At 40.1% G+C, this 18246-nt stretch overlaps 1 protein-coding gene across 1 annotated transcript in view; it reads left to right on the top strand.

Moving 5' to 3' along the window:
* jag1 (jagged canonical Notch ligand 1) overlaps window positions 1-12726 on the top strand; it is a 52679-nt gene extending 39953 nt beyond the window's left edge. Inside the window, exons 14-26 of the mRNA XM_003215336.4 lie at window positions 92-256; window positions 1730-1843; window positions 3286-3399; window positions 3938-4051; window positions 4165-4281; window positions 5225-5252; window positions 5693-5778; window positions 7625-7738; window positions 8218-8327; window positions 8416-8652; window positions 9330-9461; window positions 10045-10195; window positions 11044-12726. Coding sequence (XP_003215384.2) covers window positions 92-256; window positions 1730-1843; window positions 3286-3399; window positions 3938-4051; window positions 4165-4281; window positions 5225-5252; window positions 5693-5778; window positions 7625-7738; window positions 8218-8327; window positions 8416-8652; window positions 9330-9461; window positions 10045-10195; window positions 11044-11501 — 1940 coding nt within the window. The 3' untranslated portion in view covers window positions 11502-12726. The remainder of the gene's footprint in view (window positions 1-91; window positions 257-1729; window positions 1844-3285; window positions 3400-3937; window positions 4052-4164; window positions 4282-5224; window positions 5253-5692; window positions 5779-7624; window positions 7739-8217; window positions 8328-8415; window positions 8653-9329; window positions 9462-10044; window positions 10196-11043) is intronic.
* Window positions 12727-18246: the final 5520 nt, after the last annotated feature.

Below are 18246 nucleotides of genomic sequence, written 5' to 3'. Positions count from 1 at the left end.
TTAACAGTAGGGAAAAGAACTCTCAGAAAGTTGGGTAGAGTAACTCAAAATCAGATAAGGAGTCTGTATGCACATCTTCTTCCTTCTGCAGTCATTGACAGCTGCACTGTAGCAGTGGCTTCCAACAGCACCCCGGAAGGAGTTCGCTACATCTCTTCCAATGTTTGTGGCCCACATGGCAAGTGCAAGAGCCAAGCAGGGGGCAAATTTACTTGTGAATGTAACAAAGGCTTCACCGGCACCTACTGTCATGAAAGTAAGGTTTGAAGACTTCTCCCCACTTTTACCTCTCACTTTCATTTAGACTTGATTTTATAGCAGTCTGTGTAAATACAGCCTACTTGTCCTTGGAAGCAAGGGGTTGATTCTAATGCACAATGAATGTTTTGCACTTTGATTTCAGCTTTTCCTTCCTTCTTGGATGAATGGAAGCTTGAGCTTTCTTGGTTTCCCGGAAACGCATTTTAAAAGGCCCCTGCTCTCAAACATGCAACCATTTCTAAATTGTAATTTCCATATGGTATTATGTACAGAAGACCTTGGGGTAGCATCTAGAAAATTTACATTGAGGCGTGGATGGGTGGTTATGACCTGCCATTAAGAGTTTAAAAGAAAAAGATATTAAGAGTTTGTCAGTTTTTATTAGCCTCGCCCTCCTAATTTATCACCTTCCAGGGAATGGCTTAGTAATATGCATGTTTTACACAGAGAAAGAGTTTGGTATATGTCTTGGCATCTGTAGTACAAAAGGAAGCAATGCTAGGAGGAAGCTAGGCTTGAGAACTCAGAGAGCTGGTTGGAGTAGGCAGGACTGGGCAAGAGGAGGGACTATTCTTCTAGAAAGGAATAAAATATGCATATACATACATAAAGTATTTATATATCGCCTCCCAATCCCACAAGGACTCCTGACATGAAGTACAACACATCTTAAAAATGCAGACATTAAAAAGTGAAAAACAAATTAAAATGCTCTTTAAAGTATTTTAAAACATTATTAAAAATAATTGTACAACCATTAAAATAGAGTGGTTTCAAATACCAAATGCCATATAGAACACCTTTTTCAGTCTATCAAAAACTGAAGATAGATGAAGTGTATATACATTTGTCTTTGCATATGTATGTATATGCATGCACACATACATATGCATTTATGGAGATAGAAAGTTTGAAAGGGACAGAGAGGTTACATGATACTACATGCTTGACAAAGGAGAAATCCTCTGGATGCAGGATGCCTTGCATCCTGTACCAGGAGAAAGGTGGTACATAAGCAAAATAAATAGAATACCTTGACCCTTTTGGCCTTTATGGAGAAAACACAACTACTCTTACCTCTAGCACCAACCTCTGAATTCCCCTCTGAGACCATGCAAATTCCATAGCTGCCACTAGATACTGTTTATGTGTCCCATTCCAGCTGACATCACCAGGGAAGGTGGAGGCTGAAACACTGGGTGCTTTAATAATATAATTTGGTGTTTCCTGTCAGTTTTCTAACATGATTTTAATGTTATGGTTCTGCCTGCTTTATTTGACACACATATATCTGTATTTGAAATCCATAACTGAAGTCTGGGAAACCAGTGTCCATGATGACTGGGGAGTTCTGGGTGCTTTAGCTCCCAAAAAGGGACTTTTTCTACATTTGATTTTAGCATAAGAGTTCTCCTCTCCACCTGGTTTTAATTTTTTAATGTATTCCTTTGCTTGTTCATTTTTTCAGACATCAACGACTGTGAGAGTAACCCATGTAAAAATGGTGGAACATGCATTGACGGCATTAACTCTTACAAATGCATCTGCAGCGATGGATGGGAAGGCACCTTCTGTGAAGCAAGTAAGTAGAGTCCTTTTTCTCCATTGAATGAAAAGAAGATATTGGGAACATACACAACAAGAAAGGGAGAGATTGTGCTATTCTTAGAACCTCTGGTAATTGATTTCCTTGTAGGAGCTGAGGCAGGTTTCTTTATTTCTTCAGTCCATTACTGATAATTGCTGCAAGGATTCGGCATATGCAAAATTGGCTGTTGCTTACTTACTGATGTTAGTACACATCACTATTGTAAATTGACATTGCTGCCACAAAGGCACATTGCAGGCGCAAGAGGGACGGCAGCAGTTCTGTGCCATCACTGGTTCATCACTCTCTCCAACTCTGGTGTTAACTCCTCAGCTCAGGAAGAAGCAGCACCTCAGGGCTTCACGAAAGAGAAGATGACACGATAGCACTGTTAAAACATTTAACAAGATGCTATGTTGAGGTCGGAGCAAGCTTATTTTCTGCTGCTTCAAAGACTAAGACACATACCAGTGGATTCAAACTACAAGAAAAAAGATTCCACCTAAACACTAGGAAGAACATCCCAAAGACAAGCTGTTTGACAGTAGAATAGGCTGCCTTGGAATGTGGTGGATCTCCTCCTTTGGATGTTTTTAAACAGAGACTGGATGGCCATTCATCAGGAGTGCTTTGATTGTGCATTCCCTGCATGGAAGGGAGTTGGACTGAGTGGCTTTTTTTGGTCTTTTCAAAGTCTATGATTCAGTGAAAACAGTGGAGAGACCAAGCAACTGGTTCCTCCCTTTGCCTTTGCGAGCCTTTGCAGTTTAACTGCCTCCTCTTGCGCATTGTTCTTCCTTCAAGCCATCCAGAGTTAAGAAGGAATTAACACAGTAATCCTAGAGAAGACTGGTGATGACTGGTTTCTGCCACTTTTTGGCACAGTACTTTTGCTGCCCTGTCTCCTCTCCCTCAACCCAACAAGGAGGGCATGAGCTTTGTTTAACCTGCCCAATTATGGCTTCCCAAAGCAGCCCCTTTTGAGCTAGGTGTCTGTGTACCAGAATCTTCAACAATATTTTGATGGGAAATTGTATCTGAATAGTATATCATCATCGCTGTTTCAATTTTGAGACAGTACACCAAATGCAAAAAGCAGTCTTCCATTCCAGGAAAAAAATGTGAATTTTTCAATGAAACAGAAGAGAGTTTGAATAGCAGCCTTTGGCCTGGAAGCTGTATAATTATGTAAGAAGACTGACTTTGCTTTTAGCTTAAGTGGTGTATTTGTTTGAAAGGGACTGCAGTGATATTTGTTCAGATTTTCAAAATAAACATGATATACTCAGCAGTGACATCCAGATTTTCAAACATTTAATCCAGGCTTTGGTCTGGAGGCCAGAGAGAAGGGGGGTTCCTGCATGTAGACAAGGCAGATTTCATGGCTTTTGCAAATGCCATCTTTTGAACTTGCTTTCCTCTTCTGTTACTCCTAGATATTAATGACTGCAGTAAAAACCCTTGCCACAATGGAGGGACATGTCGAGACTTGGTCAATGATTTCTTCTGTGAATGTAAAAATGGCTGGAAAGGAAAAACTTGCCACTCACGTGAGTGTTTTTGTTACAAGCTAGTTACCCCCTAATTGGCACCATCCCTCAAAGCCAGTAGTAGCTAGTTCAGTGAAAGTATTTGACAAGCTCAGAAGGCATGGCAATTTTTCCAAAGTGTCCTTTCTGTGTTTCCCTGCCATCAGCTGTCGTTGGTGTTCATCAGATCAATTCTTGGATCTAGCTATTTTGGCAGAAATTCTGTATTGAAAGTCCTTTCTCACAGATTGATGCAAATCTTATTTTAAATGATACATAATTTTATACAGCATTAATAGGTTGCACGAGCAAATAAATTGGGGTGAGGGTGACAGAGCAGGGAGTAGCGGGAGGGCATTCAGTGTAATCCAGTGCTCATCTTTAGAGCACATTTCAGTCACACTTGAGGTACCCGATCAAAAATGTAGTAATTTTCAGAATAATAGATGTAGCTTTTTTCTTAGATGTCTGAGTGGTTCTAGACCACTTTCAAAAGTGCAGTGAGTTTCCTTATTATGGATCTTAGTTTTCAATTGGTTGCTTTTTCACTTTATCACAGGTGACAGCCAGTGTGACGAAGCCACATGCAATAATGGAGGGACTTGTTATGATGAGGGTGATGCCTTCAAGTGTATGTGCCCAGCGGGGTGGGAAGGAGCCACTTGCAATATAGGTATGTATGTTTATGTAAATGTGTGTGAGAGAGGGAGAGACCTCATCTTCCTATGTTTTTAGATATTTGTCTTTTGGGGAACTTATCTGGAAGTGGTTTGTTTTCTATTACAGCAAGAAACAGCAGTTGCCTACCAAACCCCTGTCACAACGGTGGGACTTGTGTGGTCAGTGGAGATTCTTTTACATGTGTTTGCAAAGAGGGCTGGGAAGGACCTACTTGCACTCAGAGTAAGTTTTTTCTCTCTCTCTCTTTTCTCTAACCAAAATATTTCTTGAAGGGGTGGTTGATGAGAAAACTGACTCATCGGGTTGCCCTTGGGGTTTTGAGATTGGAACCAGAAGGGGAAATCTATTTGATGTGTGGGGCTTTAGCATCACCTGAATCATTTAGCTTTAATGACATTGTAGGATGGAGTTCTGACCTGGGCATGAGAAAGTTGCAAATGAGATAAGTGGAGACAGATGTCCGCCTGTTCCCACTGCTGCTTTCCCCCATATGGGTTTGTACTGCTTGTTTGCAAGCAGCCGCCACCCAATTTTGATTCTTGTTCTCTTTGCTTCCTCTGCCTGTACATATGAAGCTAGAGGAAAGGGAACTTTGGGCTTATGGCTATGTTTTCATTTAGTTTTTTTTTTTTTGTAGACTCCACATTCACCAACTTGGGCATGGTTCAAAAGTCACATATTTATACTCTAAATATTCCAAGAATTCATTTTGAGTGCTAGAATTCAGCTCAATCTTTTCAAGCAACATACTGCTATCCATTTTTGATCCTTTCTTCATTTTAGCCTTATCATTACCAAGTGTGGTGGTGGGTGGATGGGGGAGGGGCGTAATTGTTTTTGTTCTTGTGAGAGAAATTCAGAGCCAGAAATATTTAATGGTGTAGTGCAAATTGTCCAATGATCTCCTGCATGATCTAGTTATAGCTTCTGATTAATTTGTGTTAACCAGTGCAGTTCAAATTTGTTGGAAAGGAATAGTTAGAATTCAACACTGTAGAAATTTAAAGTATGAAATATTGTCATGAGTTGTCATGGATTAGAAGGGTGTCTTATCAACCCTTCTAGTTAAGCTCCCTGCTGAAAATCCTTGCCACCCTCTTGACAATTGTTTGTTTTACTTTCAAGAAAGGTCTTCTAATTTTATACCTCTCTGATCTTTTTGCAGATACAAATGATTGCAGCCCACACCCTTGGTAAGCAATAGGACCTGGCAGCAAGTTGCGCTTTTATTTGTGTATACCTCATTAATCATTACTTAGAAAGGCATTGGAGTGTGATTTTTTAGAGCATAGAATAAAAGGGGGGGGGTGAGTTATGTTCTCCCTCCCTCCTGAGTCCTTAAGTGTCTTCCTATCAGCTCTCCCATGGTTTTAGGGATTTTTTTAGTTTATCTTTAGCCCACTGACAAATAACTTAATCGATCTACTAAACATTTTTCTACTTTGCTTGGCTAGCAGCATCTCAAAGTAGTTATTACAGCTTGTGGAATTAATGTTGTGTATAGTAAATGCTGTGGCTTCTATTTAGCATTTGCTAAGAACTTTAGAGTTGATCAGGTTTATATTTATGCTTTGGTTTGAGAATGTAAGAGCCCAAAATGAAGATCTCTCCCTCATCTTTTCATCTCATGCAGCTATAACAGTGGAACATGTGTAGATGGAGACAATTGGTACCGTTGTGAATGTGCTCCAGGATTTGCAGGTCCTGACTGCAGGATAAGTACGTGTTTTCAATTCTTCTGTTTATTCTGCAACTGAACTTTACATGTGATGAATTTATGATGTGTTGTTAAATTATAAATTGCGAGATGGTTTCTTTGTGTCATCTGGATAAAAACTGCAGTGGATTTCCTTTGGTGATCTCTCCTAGATGAAACTAAAAGCCAATCTTGTCTACATTATATTCACACAGTGACCAGACAAATGACTATGTAAAACCCTACAAACAGGGTTTGTAGTGCACTCTTCAGTTCATGTTGTTCAGCAAATGAAATGGAGTTGTGGACTGTGTCTCATACTGGAGATAGCATAAAGCCATATTTGGCTAACCCCAAAAACTGTATCTGTATTAGTATCCATCAATGCACTGAACTCCATAGTGTAGAGTTTCTCAAGTAGGGTTCCCTGAGATAGTATGTTTCCTTGAGTGTTCACTAGAGATTTTGTGAGAGATTGTAATTGCTGGGGGTGCGGATGACTCTGTACAGGTAGTCCCCAGGTTCTGAACAAGATAGGTTCTGTCGATTTGTTCTTAAGTTGAATTTGTATGTCAGAATAGGTACATTTTAAGTTTAAAACCAGTCATTTTTTAAAGTTTTCGATAGCATGTGGAAGGATTAACTGCCCTGTAACATATTTTTTGCTGTCTGTGTCCCTATTCAGAAGATTTCACTTTACTTTCTGTCCCTGTGACAATTGCATTTTGAAAATTTTGGGTTGGGAAACGAGGATTGGTGGTAAAGCTTTAGTGGAGTCACTGTTTTCCCATAACTCTTTCAGGAGTAAATTTCCTTTCCAAGGGGTACATTTCTCCTACTTCCTGTTGTCTCATCCCTGTTTTTAACTAAAAGTCATATGAAAGGCATATGCTTGTACCTCGGGATCTGACCGTGTATGTGTATATATGTATGTATGTGTGCAAATATAATACATTTTATATAGGGTTTCCTTGAGGCCTTATTCTTTTAAGGGTTCCTTCTGGGTAAAAAGATTGAGAAAGACTGTTATAGTGCAATCTCCCATTGTTTAGCTTTGTTAGGTGATATTTGGCATTACATTTTTAAGTCCCATGGATTTCAGTGGGATTCAGACACCTCATCTGTCCAACAAGAGGTCATAGGAAGAGGGACTTTGAGACAATCACTTTCTTTAGCATGAAATGCACAAAAGAAAGCATGTTGTTATTAATAATAGTTTTTGCTTTGGGAACCTGAAATGGTGCACATGCTTCTCTCTAATTAGTATTTAATTACAAGTAAGAAGACATTTGCACTGCTTTCCTTTTTTAAAAAAGTGTCCTGACAATGAAAATTGAATTGGTAGTAAAAATCAGATATGGATACTATATTGAAAAGGTTATATGTGTTGAGGGGGAAACACTTAACTGAGTAGTACAGAAAACAGTGATGGAAGAAGGGCCTAGGCTCACTTTCCAGTATTAATACCAAAAATTCTCCATAAGAAAATCCAAATAGATGATTTTGAGTCCACAGCTTGGGAATTTGCAGGCAGTGGATGGTGGGAGGGTATTTTTTTTCCCCAGAATCACTTGGCTGTGCTGCCTGGGAGTTTCTGGAAGTTACAAAAATGTAACTTTTTGAGGCTCTTCTTCTGACCCAGCAAAAGGACACTTCATATGTTTCCTAAGAAATGATGTTCTTGGTTGATACTGAAATAGTATTGTTTTAGATCCTGATTTTTTCGCCTCTTCAATTTAAATAAAGTTCTCAACTTCAGATCTTGTTTCTGGATACGTCTCTGCAATATATAATAACAATGATATGGTGTCTCTCCCCCCCCCCCCCCCCAAATTCTCTCTCTGTCTTTTCGTCCTCATCCCACCTCAGATATCAATGAATGTCAGTCTTCTCCTTGTGCTTTTGGAGCCACGTGTGTTGATGAAATCAATGGATACCGTTGCATTTGTCCGGCTGGTCGCAGTGGTCCAACATGCCAAGAAGGTAGTCCAAGACAGAATAAATGGCAGAATGGAATTAGATATAACATCAAGTATTTTGTTACATTTTTTCCTGGCACAAAAGTATAAAAATATACCCTCTCCTTGGTGCTTTTAACTGGCAATGGGATTTATCAAACAGTAGACACCAGAGGAAGTCAGCAGCACTTCCACTGACATTTCCCATGTTTCTCCATATTCATAGGCTGCTCTCGAGCCTGCTGGGCATTAAAATAACGTGGAGATTTTTCCAATCTTTATATATTTGACACAGTGGCCTGATTTTCACTGGTCAATCTTAATTAGAATAGACCCATTCTATCAGTTATTGAATGCTGACTCAACATGTAGACAAATTCTACTGAATCTTTGAGTCTATACTACATAAGACGTGCAATAGGATTTAGGCCAATGTTCTAGTTAATATCATTTTAACTTGTATATGTTTGTGTGGATTTGTAACTTATCTTCTTTGTCTTTTAGTTTCAGGAAGATCTTGTGTTGCCAGTGGGCATTTAATTCCAGATGGATCAAAGTGGGATGATGAATGTAATGCCTGTCAGTGTGTGAATGGAAAGATCACCTGTTCTAAGGTACTGTCCTGTTACTCCTACATAACTTGTTCTTCCCACCTTTTTATGCAAAGGGCCACTTACTAATTGAATGTTCAATATTCCTTAGGTCTGGTGTGGCCCGAAGCCGTGTCTGATAAGTGGCAAAGGTCACAGTGAATGTCCTGCAGGCCACACCTGTCACCCTGTTAAAGATGATCACTGCTTTGTCCGTCCCTGTGACAACATTGGTGAATGCTGGCCTTCGAATCAACAGCCAATGAAAACAACATGCAATTTGGACTCTTACTATCAGGACAATTGTGCTAATATCACATTCACCTTTAACAAAGAGATGATGACCCCGGTACGTAAACTTTCCCCAAAATTTACAAAGAACAGCCGAACAATTCAAAATGACAGGTCACTTTACTGGAAGCTCTGTATTATAATCTGAATTATGTCAATAGTATAGAATAACCACTAAAATATTCATAGCTCCACAATGTGCATTTTTTCTCTGTAATTTGGGTGGTAGGCCCTGGACCCCAAACTATCTCACTGTATTCTTGTGCTAGCTCTTTGGTGTTTTGGGTAAAGGGATGCAATTTGTCCAAGACTATTTAAGAAGTCTCCTATTCAGGAAACTTTGGGTTTTTGCCTAGCTGAACTCTCAGCTTAATTGTATCAAGGCTATTTCATACATTGCATTTTTTAAACACTGTCTCATATTTAATGAGAATGTTACAAGGGTGTTTATGAGGACATGTCACATACAGGTGATACTTCTTGGGGCACTTCTTGAGTTTCATCTTCCTGATTTACACTCGTTGAACTTAGTTTTGCCTGTGTGTAATGACCTTCCCTGCTGAAGGGCATGTTTGTGGCCAGTGTAGCTGGTCTTGTAAGGCAGAGACAAGATGCTGTGTATGATTGCAGCTAAGTACAACTGGCAGTGAAAAATACTCAGGTGATTCATAGTCTTCCTAAATCCTTCCATGTTCTGCAGTCTCATGTGCTGTCCTGCATGTGCTTTTCCTCCAGGGCCTTACTACTGAGCATATCTGTAGTGAGCTTAGGAATCTAAGCATCTTGAAGAACGTCTCGGTTGAATATTCCATCTACATCACCTGTGAACCATCACACTTGGCAAACAATGAAATTCACGTTGCAATTGTAAGTCTGGCATCTGGTAAATGTATGTTCCTGCCTGGCTTTGGAAATAGCTAGATTTGTTACTGTCATACGTTTAGGCCAGATCTGGATTTAATTTGGATTAAGGCCAGTGATTTAAAGGATCCTTCCATTTTCCTTCTCACCTGCAGCCATAAGATGCTATCATTTCTGGCAGTACCAGTGGAGTCACATTCACTATTTCCTCATAATTCTTTTCTTTTCCTTGGTACTGATTGCTTTGCATTCCTTTACAAAACTTGGTAATGTTTTTATTCACCCATTATCCATCTTTTCTGCATATTAATTTAAACGATTTAGTGAATGAGTTATTTAATTAGTACTGACAGTTGTCTTAAATTGTGTGATGCACTTGAAGTTGATCTTAGAAAATGGAAAGCATAATTGACAGGCTTGCTGTTGCACTAGACATTCACTTGCTACCTTTTAAGTACGTGTGTGTTGGTAAATATCAGTATTTTCCCATAGTCAGGATTTGGACCAAGTGTTTTGTACTCTTCTGGACTGCCTTTACTTTTCATTCAACTCAGGTTGACTCTAATATGCAGCCACATTTTTCTCCTAGTCTGCTGAAGATATCCAAGAAGAAGAAAACCCAATAAAAGAAATAACTGACAAAATAATTGATCTAGTGAGCAAGCGTGATGGGAACAATACTCTAATTGCTGCAGTTGCAGAAGTCCGAGTACAGCAACGGCCAATTATAAGCAAAACAGGCAAGTCTTCAGAGCAAGAGCATTATGTGATGATATTCTCTTCTAATGTTATAAAAAATAACAAAAAGTATCTTTTTGTCTAAAATAACTATCTTTACTCATTGCTGTGCATTAATGCTTCCAAGTATAAGGAAGTGCCCATTTAAATTTTAATGGAAACAGCTTGAAATGACTCTATTATATTTCCAGGCATGCTGTGCATCCTGAAGGTTTTATTGGCTTATGCCTAGTGGAAATTGTCCTTGCAGAAAACTCTGGAATTGAGTCAAAGCTCTAAGGAGCTTTGATGCATTCTTTTCTGCCCTCGTGGCCAAGATTTGAAATTTACTGATGTCCTCACCTTCCACAAATGTCATGCCTTCTTGAGGGCAGTGGTACCGAGAATTCAGATGGTTTCTATTTCCTTAGTTTGAGGGCATACTAAGAAGAGCTTTGCTTTCCCCGGAATAACAATTGGGACACATCAATAGCTCTTAAGTAGAAAGTTCAACATTAGAAGCCGAGGATGTGGAGCCAATTACCTTTAGGTCAGGAAAAATCCTTCAGGTTCTTAATTTCATGCTGTCAGCCCTGAATCACTTATGCTGAGAAAAAGTGAGAATTCCTTGACTTTTAGGGCTTTTAAAAAGTACCAATAAGTTTTCTATTTATCTTTGTAGACTTGTTTAACTGGTTATCTGCCGTTATTGGATGGTCTACAAAGACGATAAATAAAATATACAAAATGTCACTTTGTTAAACCCTTGTTTGTTAAAGCTAAAAGAGGTGTTGGTATTTCATAAAAGCAAGCATGCAGGATGCCTTGAAGGACTTTCGTGGTTCTAACACAAGTCTGCTTTCCCTTCCAGATTTCTTGGTTCCTTTACTGAGCTCTGTTTTGACGGTGGCTTGGATCTGCTGCCTGGTCACTGCTTTCTACTGGTGCATTCGGAAGCGCCGAAAGCAGAGCAGCCATACCCACACCGGCTCGGACGACAACACCACCAACAACGTGCGGGAGCAGCTGAACCAGATCAAGAACCCTATAGAGAAACATGGGGCCAATGCCGTCCCAATCAAAGACTATGAAAACAAAAACTCAAAGATTGCCAAAATAAGGACACACAACTCTGAGGTGGAGGAAGACGACATGGACAAGCACCAGCAAAAAACCCGATTTGCCAAACAGGCAACATACACGCTAGTAGACAGAGATGAAAAGCCACCCAATGGCACACCTACAAAACACCCGAATTGGACAAACAAACAAGACAACCGGGACTTAGAAAGTGCACAAAGCTTAAACCGAATGGAATATATTGTATAGCAGACCGCAGGTGCTGCTGTGCAGGGCCTTTACCTACCCATTCAAGGCAACTCGGAGCTTGTAGTTCTTAAAAAAGGTTGTGTAATATTTTGAGTCTAAGGCTATTATTTGCTTAGAATCCCTGTGTTAATTTAAGTTTTGACAAGCTGGCTTACACTGGCAGTGATAGTTGCTGTGGTTGGCTGGACTACCAAGTGCTGCATTTCACATCTATGCAAAACTAGTCAAAAGTGCCCCTGTGTCAATTCAGCTGCAGCTGATGCATCCTGGAGAGTTTTCATAAAGTTTCTTATAGTCTTTTATTTAGCTCTTTTCTGTAGCCAAAAAAGTCCTCATCCCCCACTTTTTTTCTCAAGATGACACATTTATAGTCTTAGGAAAAAATACATTTTATTTATTTATTGAATTAGAGTTCTTTTGTATATTGGTTTTATGGTGACGTACAACTAGTTCTGTATTTGAAAGTGCCTTTGCAGCTCAGAACCACAGCAACTATCAAAAAAGTTTATTATTTATTTTTTTATTGTAATTTTCTTTTGTTTGGGAAGGGATGGGTGGGACGGGGGGGCTTCTTGTCAGCAATTGCTGGTAAAAATGAAGAATTGAGAGGAAAATGTGTCAAAAGTAGAAGTTTGTATAGTTATGTAAATAATTCTTTTTTTTAATTAATCACTGTGTATATTTGATTTATTAACTTAATAATCAAGAGCCTTAAATATCATTCCTTTTTTATTTATATATATGTGTTTAGAGTTGAAGGTTTTTTCATAGCATTGTAAGCTTAATGGTTTCTTTACATTTTTGACTATTTTTCTTTGTGTTTTTATTTCATTGTTACATGTTGCCTACATGCCAAAATTTAAGGTGTTCTGAAAAATCTGATTTTTTAAATGTAACACGATAGGAGAGGCTTTCAGCCAAGTCTTTGATGCTGGCTTTTTGTACAATGTCAAGTGTGTTGTCTCCTTTTTTTCCCTTTGAAAACACCTTCCATAGTATCACTTTAAGACTATTTGTTAAATACCAGCTGAGGCAGTTTAGAAATTAGGTTAGCATTTTTTTTCCTGGCTGCTTTAGACATGGGGTTGGGGGGAAGGACAGGATGATAGACAGATTATCTGCTTCAGAGCAGTTTATGGGAACACAAAGAAGTTATAACTTTCTGTAGATGAAATGTGGATGTGAGTGGTTGCATGTAATTAAAAATACTGAAATAGTATATGAAGTTGGAAGCACCCAAATCTTACTTTGTAAATTCTTGATTTTTTTCTCTCCCCACCACGACTAGGTAATGCTGAACCATTTCTTGATTTGATTTCTTTTCTTTGTAATCTACTGTATGTAGAAAGTATTCTGATAAGCTAGTTGCCGAATACTTGAACAGTAGAATGTCCAGTAAGATCACTGTGTAGATTTGCCATAGATTCCACTGCCCGCCTTAAATAAAAAAGTGAGGAAATCAAAGTGCTATTACAAAAATTGGAATTAAAAAAAGGTTTCAGACATTGTAATCTCAATGGTTGACCACCAAGATCATGAGGATATCTTGTATGGTAATATTAGTGTTACATGAACATGAAAATACATCACTGATGTGTTATTCCTGGCAATAAATCTTGAAAAATATTTATTAAATTTTTTTGTATAAAAAAGTGTGAAAGTCAAACTTTATTTGAGATGCTTCCAAGTTGAGTGTCAACCAGAGTCATTTTTGGCAACATTAGTCTAGTAGAGATAAAATGAAAAGGTCCTTGGACCATATCAACAACATTATGAGGACTTCATCAGAAGTTACTGTCATGAAACAACTCATATGTCGACCTGTATTGCTACTGTGATAAGCTTTGGTGGGTCTCATATATTTTATCTCAAAATGTGTGCTACCTCCACAAATCCAGACTAAGAGCTACTTGGGCTGGAAACATGTTTGATTTTGGCATTGACAACTGAAGTCAGTGGAATTTTCTCAGCTGCCAATATTTGCAGGATTAACTTTTGTGGATTTGATCAGTATGCTTTGTCTGGGAATCTCTAAATCCCCTCTCCTAGAGAGGTGTTCTGTCAGATAAAAAATAATAGTGGCTCACCTCCATAGTTTTTCCCATTCCATGGGTACCCCGCACCCCTAACTGCAGCAAAAGAGGAGGGCCTATTGTACTTCAATGCAATTGAAAATCAATGCTTATCTGTAATTATGGCTAGGGCTCTCACTTTTAGTTAAACCTCTACCACACTGCCATCTTCTACAGAAGCTTGAAACTGATAGAAGAGCCCCAGTTCTTTCAGAATGACCTATGACCTAGTTTTCTTAAGCCTGAGGGCTATTTATATCATGTCGTTTTTCTCATCCTGTGAGGTAACGTGGCTGCCACAGAAAAACCAAGCACTGATCAGACGAGTTTGCTTTAGCAAATTTGCCGTGTCATGTGGTTCCACATCATACCTTGGCTTTGAACCAGGATCCTTTTTTCTAGCCACTGCTGATCATTTTGAGAACCACCATGCCTTGCCTTTGCAAGTGTACATGAACTTGCCCTTCCAAAACTCTTTTCATCTGTACCTTTACTTGGTATCTTTGCATCAGTGGAGCACTTTTAGCAAAATATAGCATATTCACAATAATTCAAGGAAACCTCTAGTTCTACTCCTCTATTACCCAGACTGCTAAAAGAAGATGAAGAAAGTCCATGTTTAGTTGGCTTTTACTTATGTATCAAGTGTTGCTCTTAAATAACATCCTTAGGTTTAGTTTTTACAATCAACATCATGGCTAAAAGTCCACCCCTTTCTAATTTTTGAATATAAATAGGTAAAGGTTTTCCCCTGACATTAAGTCTAGTCATGTCCAACTCTGGAGGGTTGGTGCTCATCTCCATTTCTAAGCCAAAGATCTGGCATTGTCCGTTGACGCCTCCAAGGTCATGTGACCAGCATGACTGCATGGAGTTCATTACCTTCTTGCTGGGGTGGTACCTATTGATTTACTCCCATTTGCATGATTTATGAATTGCTAGGTTTGCAGAAGCTGGGGCTAACAGCAGGAGCTCACCCCCTCCCCAAATTCGAACTGCCGACCTTCTGGACAGCAAGTTCAGCAGCTCAGTGGTTTAATCCGCTGCACTACCGGAGGTTCCTAAATATAACTACATTGTGCAAAATAACTACCCTCACCTTATAGTTAATTAAAACATTAAAGCATTTAAAACAACACTACTGGCTCTTTTTTAATGAATAACAATGGATTCATTCTTGTTGTTGACAATGTTAGCTCATTGTGAAAAGAAGGAAATATTCTGTATCTTATTTGGTCCTGCAGTATATCCCTTTTCTATGCAGAAATGTATATAGCCAATGAGTAGTGGTAGTGGTGGGCAGTCAGGCAATAGTTGACTGTGCTACAGTTAGGGAATGAAAGTATGCTATTGAGTACTCCTTGATTTACATTCCCTAAAGGCATCAGAGCCTATCTGATTTTGTAATCTAAGATAGTCCTTGCATGTGAAAGACCACCAATTAATACCAGGTACTTTAAGGCTGTATTTCAGAGGAAGTAACTGTCAAAAAACACCTCTGGGTATTCCTTGCCTAACTCTATGAAACAGTCAACAGGCAACTTGAAATCACACACTTGAACATTCTGGAGATCCAAAATGACTCTGTGTCCTCTGAACTATAGGTGTACCATCACCATCATCGTCATAGGCTGTCACTTGTGGCCAAGTATGATTGTCTTCCAAATGTAGAGTCTTGGCAGTGGGGCTGTAGGTGACTGTAGAGACCTATTCTTTATCTGCATGCCCTTATGCAGTGAGGACATCGATTTCTGGATGGAAGACGGTCCTGACAAGGATGGCTTGACATGCCTTCCTTTTTCACACGTTTCTCCCTTTCACCCTCCATTCGTGCTCCTCGAATTCCACAGTACTGTTGGTAACAGCTGGCCTCCAGTTAGATCAGTGGTTCTCAAACTTATTTGGCCTACTGCCCCTTTCCAGAAAAAATATTACTCAGCGCCACCTGGAAATTAATGTTTTTACATTTTAATAGCAATTAAACAGAAAGATATACGTATTAATGCATATGGCAAATGCACCTGTGGCTATCACCGCCCACTTTGGGAATCACTGAGTTAGATGCTTGAGGGCCAGAGCTGCCCAGTTCTTGGTGTCTATGCCACAGGCGTACACAGCCAGGGTGGCTCCCCACCTTTCCCATCAATTGATTGTCAGTTGCACCACTTCAGAGGTATATGGGCAGAGTCTCTCATGCATATCTAGGTTGGGTATGGAAACTATGGCTTTTTACTAAGAAACGTAGTTGGCTTTACTTTCTGGTGTTCCACATTATTAGCTGTATGATGACTAAATGTACTAAACCACTTGAGTTTATTTATTTACCCTATTTATACCCCGCCTTTCTCTACCCCAAAGGCGGCTTACATATTCAATGCCTTAAAAACACATAAAAAAACATAAGCTTAAAATATTTGAATTAAAAATTAATACATATTAACGTTTAAAACATTGCATTCAATTAAAATCACACCATCCAAAATCATAGCCTGAAGCTATTCCATAGTCATTGCACAAATTCCACATCTATTATTGCACTGCACTATTATCTGAAAGCCTGATTCCAGAGCCAGGTTTTTACTTTCCTTCTGAAGGCTAGGAGGAGGAAGGGGGCCGATCTAATATTGTCAGGCAGGGAGTTTCACAGCTTAGGGGCCACCACCGAGAAGGCCCTGTCTCTCATTCCCACCAGTCACACCTGTGAAGCAGGTGGGATCTTAATCTTCAAGGTGGTTCATAAGGGAAGATACATTCGGACAGGTAAGCTGAGCCAGAACAATTTAGGGCTTTATAGGCTAAAGCCAGCACTTTGAATTGTGCTCAGTAGCAGACTGGCAGCCAGTGGAGCTGGCGCAACAGGGGAGTTGTGTGCTCTGTGTACACTACTCCGGTGATCAATCTGGCTGCCGCCTGTTGGGCCAATTGAAGCTTCCAAACAGTCTTCAAAGGCAAGCCCACATAGAGTGTGTTGCAGTAATCTATATGGGATGTAACAAGAGTGTGGACCATGGTGGCCAAGTCAGACTTCCCCAGGTACAGGTGCAACTGGTGCACGAATTTTAATTGTGCAAAAGCTCCCCTGACCACCGAAGAGATGCATCAACAAGTTCTTTGTTATGCAATAGTTCATTTACATAGATGTGGAATTTAAAATCTGAAGATTTCTCGCAGAAGCAGAGGCAGCAGGAAGACATTTTTGCTCCCTGGCTTCAGGTAGGCACCGTTACTAACTATCCTTTGCAGTACATACAGGAAACAAAGCAACATAAACAAATACACAAAGAGGTGGTTTGTTGCAGTCTGCACATAAAGTGCGTGCATATTACTTAACTGTACAAAGATCCCACTTGGCCACAACGCTCACCAAGAGATGCAACAAAAGCAAAACATTCCCATCACATGCACCAGCTGCGGCATGTTCCACTTTTTCACACAAAAACTAGACAACTACATCTGCTCCAAATGCAAACAGATGACTCTGATGGAGCAGAGGATCCAACAGCTCGAGCACCGTATTAAGACCCTTAAGGACATTCAGGCACTCGAGCTCTTCTTGGACACTGCACAACACACTGCTGTAGATCTGCAGCCTGCATCACACCAACACCACCAAGACCATGATCAGGAACCTTATGGGGAGATCAACTCAAAGGTAGACAACCCTCAGGCTTGGAAAGAGGTCACCCATAGAAGGAGACGCAGGACCAGGCAGCCTCCGCAGAACTCCTCTGCTCAGCTGCATTTACACAACAGATTTGAAATTCTTACATCATTAACATACAATCAGGAAACACATCTTGTGGAGGACCACAGTTTCTTAGATACCACTCAGTGGACCACCCTGGATCAATGCGCAGGGGATAGCCCTGACGGGGACAGTGCATCACCACAGTCACACTTATGTAATCATGCAAATGCTCCATCCCCAATCATAGACCAGGAGCAACAGGAACATCCTTGGGAGAGTAATGGGCTCTCGGATGTATCTCAATGGATTGTCATTGATGAATGCACTGGGGATGTTGAGGAGGAGGACAACACTTTACACCTACATGATTCACTTCAACAGGAACACTCTTCAGGGGACATACACACTGTCTTGCACAAAAGGGACCCTGTCAATCCTCAAAGGAAACAGGTCTTGGTAGTAGGTGACTCCCTCCTTAGAGGAACGGAAGCCATCATTTCCAGACCGGATGGGATGGCTCGAGAAACATGCTGCCTCCCGGGGGCAAAAATACACCATATCACTCAGAGGCTCAGCAGGCTCCTAAAGCCCCATCACCCTCCCCACCTTATGTTGATTCATGTAGGTACCAATGACACCGCTAGGCATACTTTTCAAAAGATCACAAATGATTTTCGAGATCTGGGAACAAAGCTAAAACTGTATAATGTACATGTGATCTTTTCATCCCTCCTCCCCGTTGTAGGACACGGCTCTACAAGGGCCGGAAAAATAGTACAGGTCAATAACTGGCTCAGAAAATGGTGTCAAGAGGAGCATTTTGGCTTCCTTGACCATGGTCTACTCTTCCAAGAGGATGAACTACTGGCAAGCGATGGGGTGCATCTCACACAAGCAGGAAAACATCTTTTTGCACACAGACTCACAAACCTCATCAGGCGCACTTTAAACTAGATCCACTGGGGGAGGGGAACAACAGCCTGGC

The sequence above is a fragment of the Anolis carolinensis genome, chromosome 1 (genome assembly GCF_035594765.1).
Source record: "Anolis carolinensis isolate JA03-04 chromosome 1, rAnoCar3.1.pri, whole genome shotgun sequence".
NCBI lineage: Eukaryota > Metazoa > Chordata > Lepidosauria > Squamata > Dactyloidae > Anolis > Anolis carolinensis.
This window is presented reverse-complemented; position numbering and strand designations above follow the sequence as displayed.